The sequence below is a fragment of the Phyllostomus hastatus genome, unplaced genomic scaffold (assembly GCF_019186645.2).
Source record: "Phyllostomus hastatus isolate PE091 unplaced genomic scaffold, TTU_PhHast_1.1 phas_contig_551, whole genome shotgun sequence".
NCBI classification, from domain to species: Eukaryota; Metazoa; Chordata; class Mammalia; order Chiroptera; family Phyllostomidae; genus Phyllostomus; species Phyllostomus hastatus.
Genome location: NW_025333909.1, coordinates 6,760,478 through 6,765,856, shown reverse-complemented (window position 1 = coordinate 6,765,856; position 5,379 = coordinate 6,760,478). Strand labels below are relative to the sequence as shown.

General features: G+C 32.2%; 1 protein-coding gene across 1 annotated transcript; it reads right to left on the bottom strand.

The window, feature by feature from the left end:
• Positions 1-3,985: 3,985 nt before the first annotated feature.
• Positions 3,986-5,161, bottom strand: TENT5D (terminal nucleotidyltransferase 5D). The gene has a single exon (XM_045847385.1). The coding sequence runs from the start codon at positions 5,159-5,161 to the stop codon at positions 3,986-3,988; it is 1,176 nt and encodes a 391-aa protein (XP_045703341.1).
• Between the last annotated feature and the right edge of the window lie 218 nt (positions 5,162-5,379).

Genomic DNA, 5,379 nt, shown 5'->3' with positions numbered 1-5,379 from the left:
CTACAAAACTAAGCAAACAAGAAGAACAGACAGAACCATGGATACGGAGAACATTTTGAAGGTTGCCAGATGGGAGGGGGTTGTGAGGGAATGGGTTAAGAGGTGAGGAGATTAAGAAATACAAACAGGTAGTTAGAGAATAGCCCGGGGGTGTAAAGTGCAGCATAGGAAATGGAGTAGCCAAAGAACTTATACGCATGATCCATGGATGTGAATAATGGTGGGGGATTGTCTGAGGGAGTGGGGGGTGCTGGGTGGAGGGGGGACAAAGGGGGAAAAAACAGGACAACTGTCAATAAAATATAATGTAAAAAATATTTTAAAATACAAAGTGATTTTATTTCAAAAACTTATTTAATAATAGAACCTCTATAGTGCTTTTCCACACAGTGCATAAAAGCATGAGGCAAAGGAAATTACAAGAGCTATTAGATGAATAATAAGAGTACAATTATCATCCATTTAAAAATAGTACCAAAAAGATCTTGAAGTGTTCATATAACATTAATGTTTTTGTCAACAGTAACATACATTTTCCAAAATAGTCCATACATTATAATGAGCAATAACATGTAAAAGTTAGCTACATGATTTAACATATAGTCAACATTAAAACAAAGATACAAAATTCACTCAACCTGGACATTTCAGTCATCACTTACTGGAGTATTTTTAATAGTCTTGAAGCTTTTTTTTAATGTAATAAAAAAAGCTTTTTTATTTACAGAAACACAGTGAGTTCTGGAGAACACTTCAAAATTTTTGCAGTAAAAGACTAAAACTGGTTGATGTAAACTAGAAGGCTAAAAAGACACCTAAAACATTTATAAGGCTATATTTATATTCACAGCTTTCTTAAAATGCTGAATTGTTTAAAGTTAATATGTACATCTGTCTACTTGACTTAGTGCAGGAAATCATATCAGCAATTTTACTGGGTGCTGGGCAACTTCATTTAGATGTTTACATTTCCATTGCCCACTTAGTGACAATAATTCCTTTAACTGATATTTTCTTTAATGCTAAACAATTGGATTTGAATTAAAACTTGAAACACACCTTTAAGATAAAAACTTATGGTTTTAATATATTTGCTAAGCTTTGAATTCAAATCTTCTAACTAAATTTATTTTTATTGGATGACTTGTTCCACATCCAGTGAAATGGTATTGTAGGACTTTTCTCATATTCGACAGTTATTTTTGGTCTGGCATATAACTGAAGCCCACTTTTCCTTGTTTATTACTTAGTGACATGTTTCTGCCAAAATTATTTAAATAATTGCCTTAATTCTTTGCTTTGTAGGTTGAAACTTTCATTTATATGGAAGAACTTTAAAGAAAGAGCTTTATTTTTTAAGATTATATTTATTTATTTTTAGAGAGAGGGGAAGGAGAAAGAGAGGGAGAGAAACGTCAATGTGTGGTTGCCTCTCATGCGCCCCCTACTGGGGACCTGGCCCAGCAACCCACGCATGTGCCCCAACCAGGAATCAAACCAGTGACTCTTTGGTTTGCAGGCTGGTGCTCAGTCCACTGAGCCACACCAGCCAGAGCTAAAGAAAGAACTTTCTAAAAACACTTTTCAAACTAGAAGGAAGTTACTGATTTCACTCAATCTCAACAGGGACTATGTGAGATGAAACAATTAGCCACAAACTGTCAAAGTGAAACTTTACTTTTTCAATTAAATCTAGTAACAGTGGTTGAATATAAAGTAGATGTATTTTTTCAGATATGTGGGATTTGTTTTAAAACAGTAGAATATCTTTATTTAAAGGATAACTGTAAATGAACAAACAACAATAAAAAAGTCAATTAAGATTTTGCTATCCTACCTTGTATCAGTCCTTCATAAACTGGGAACTTAAAGACAAATTAAAAAAATAGTCATAGGACAGTATCATGCAGTCAGAATGGATTGAGATCTGAAAATTTCACATAATCTAACCAGTTATTTCCAACACATTATTTTTTAGTGAAATACACTGAAATATACTGAAATTTTTCAATAAGTGTGATACTGCATTATAATTAGTGAAGGTAAATAATCTATTAATAGTTTATATTTAAGGTAATCTATAGGAATTAAAATTTTTTGTTACTTTGTATACTTTGACATAAAGTATATGTCACTTCATCACTATCATACTTCTTTTATTCCTACATACTTTTCCTAAATCTTTTGGAATATTTTTTGGTTCTGTTAATACAGTATATATTATAGTTTTAGGCACAAGTTTTAGATACTCTCACAAATTGAGCACTAAAGAGTATACTTAGGGCAGAAAGATCAATTATTTTTATCTAATAAATTCTGTCAATAGATTACTAAATTTTCTCCTTAAAAAAACATTCATTAAATCTTTATTTGTCCCAAGCAAGGAGATGAATCCATATGTTTTAAAGCCTCAGCATTGTGAGACTGATTATATATTATATATATATATATAATGTACATACACATTATATACATACATCACATATACATATATATCATATGATATGTATATGTGATATACATATATGTGTATATATCATGACATATATACTAGGTAGTGGTGCTATGGTATAAAACATCTGAAAAACATTGGTTATCTGAAAATGCCATATTTTGTGTCCAATACTCTAATACAGAGGAGACAGATTAAGCATAGTCACAAGCAACAAATTCTCATAATATGCCTGCTGGATGATGTTGTGATGGAAAAACTTGGAATTCTTAGTGAAAACTGACATGGATACTTATAAAAAATAAGAAGCAAATAAAAATATTGAAGTTTTCTGATGGCCTTATCTATATTCATTCAGGACAGTTCCCATTCTATCATACCAGATAATAGTTGTCATGGATTATTTTCTTCATTATACAAAGAAAATACCATTTTACTCCCACTGGTAGATTTGATAGCAGTATATTTGATGTACTGTAATGTGTAGATATTCACATACCTGATGAATATATGCAATTGTTCAGTAAATTGTTGTTATGGAAAAATTCACATAGAAGGCACTTGAGTGGCACATTAGAAACTTATCTTTGGTAAAGCCAAAATAAAAAAAAAACATGCTTCATTTAGTTATTTTAAAATATTTTCATTTATTAATACTGAATGTCTCCAGATATATTAAGATGCTCCCCAAGTAGGTCATAAAAATGATAAATGCCATGACTAAAAAACTCTGCCTGTTTTGGCAATTTGCCATTCAAAGTCTCTATTTAATAGATGATGAAAAGCTTTCATATTACAGTTGGTCAGTTTCATTCTTTTTAACTTATTTGGCAGAAAATCAAGAAAACTCTATAACTAGTCACATTAGTAGTCCTACAGACAGATGATATTAGTCTTCAAATCCACAAATTAACTTGATTGTTGGTAAATTACTAATGCCCAGTGTTTTCCAGTATCATTTTTTTCAGTGTTCTTTCAAACAACAGTAAGATTTTGTACCTAACCCAATTTAATTGATAAACAAAATAAATGCTTGCAAGTCCAGGATTTTAATGTCTTCTACATCTGTTGTTTTTGAAATTAGTCATTTCTGTTAAGTATTGAAAATCCACTGACAGTAACATTTGCTAGAAAAAAAATGAAGTGAATATAACAAAGGAATTGACCAAATGCTGGCATTCGTCTTTACCTCTCAATTTTAAACCATGAATCTGTTCTTTTATACTTTAATGAAAGATGTAGGTCTGTCTAATGTATTTGTCACAGCAAATTTGAAAGCCACAAGTAGTAAGATTTAAAAATAATTTTAAGTGGTCCATTGTATCTTAAAAGTATTATAGGTAATCGATAACATTTGAAAGTCATTTGAAGTGGTAAGTTCACAGATGATTATTTACTATAATATTTAAGCTAGAATTGATGGAAAATATTTGGTAACATGCAAAAATGAAAATAGATCTTACATTTTATGGAATGTGGAAACCTGCTTTTTAAGAGGTGTTTAATTAAAGCAAAGTTTCTGTTGCATGTTTTTTACTTCATACTATTTGGCATATAAATGTTCGTTGGGTAGTATGGCCGAAAGAAAATAGGTGGTGGTAGTCCAGGTATTCCATAATAAGTAGGATACTGTCTCTCACCAGTAAAGTATGGAGCAGGATGATAAAAGCAAGTTACATGGTCTGTATTGGGTAGAATATTCTGTTCTCCCAGTACTTTTAAAGCCATAAAAGTAATCATATTGATTGTCTGTCTTCTTTCATGACCCATGAGGCAAACGGTGCTTTCACTTACAACTCTACGCAAGGTCATAAGGTACTCATACTTGCTCTTTTCTTCACCTGTGAAATGGTTGTGGAGGTATGATTCAATCTTCTTTTGCTGTTCTCCTACATCAGGAAAATCAATGAAAAATCTAGAACACATGTAACGTTCTAGGTTCTTGATCTGTGCTTCACAAGCTGGCTTAAAGCCATGGACCAGCAAGTTGCTATATTTCAGAAGGCCACCACCTCTAATCTCTTCAGGTTTTCTGGTAGCTATAAGCTTGTTTTGCAAATGCATCATTGCCTCTTGAAAATCTCCATACATGCTTTCAGCTACCACAACAGGATAGGATTCCTGGGCTAGCTTAGCATTTTTGTCACAGTAGAAATCTAACATGGGATCCAAAAGAACTTGAAAGGAATCTACACTGAACTCAAACTGTCGTCTGAGTGAATTCACAAATTTGAGCTCTACATTCTTCCCATTATTATTTGAAAGAGAGATGAGACTCCAACGATCATACTTATTGCAAACTTTGACCATCTTCTGCACATAAGCCTCTTTCATGATCCTTAGGGTGATCTTTTCCTTTTTTACACCTTTTGGTAAAAAGTCAAGTAGACAACCTAGAACTATGTCCTTAACAACATGAAAATCTTGATCATTTGGTAGTACAACACCAAAAATAATATCCAGATCCTTATAGGTGATTCCATTGTGGCTTGCAAGTATGTAACTTGCAATGGAACCATTCAATCGGGTATCTTTAACAATGATTCCTTGCTCTATCAGTTGATCTTTTACAACATGAATGATATGTTTTGGTTTTACCTCTAATGTGGGAAAATTCCCCCTTCCGTGAATTGGAATTACTTCATCTAACACTTGATCCAGTATAACAACTTGATCCCAAGTGAGATTGCTGAATGCAGTTTCAGACATTTTGAAGTCTGTAAGTCAACTAGAAAGCAAGCAGAATATTGGAAGGGAATGTTAGCATCATGAAATCAGCATTATACCCAAAATGTATAAAAAAGTAAAAAATAACTGTAACTGAACAATACATAAAAAAGAGGGGGAAAGTTAAAAGTAGACTTATTCTCAACATACAATAAATCAAACTAATACTAGGAAGTAAATGATCACTGTATCTATTGTGG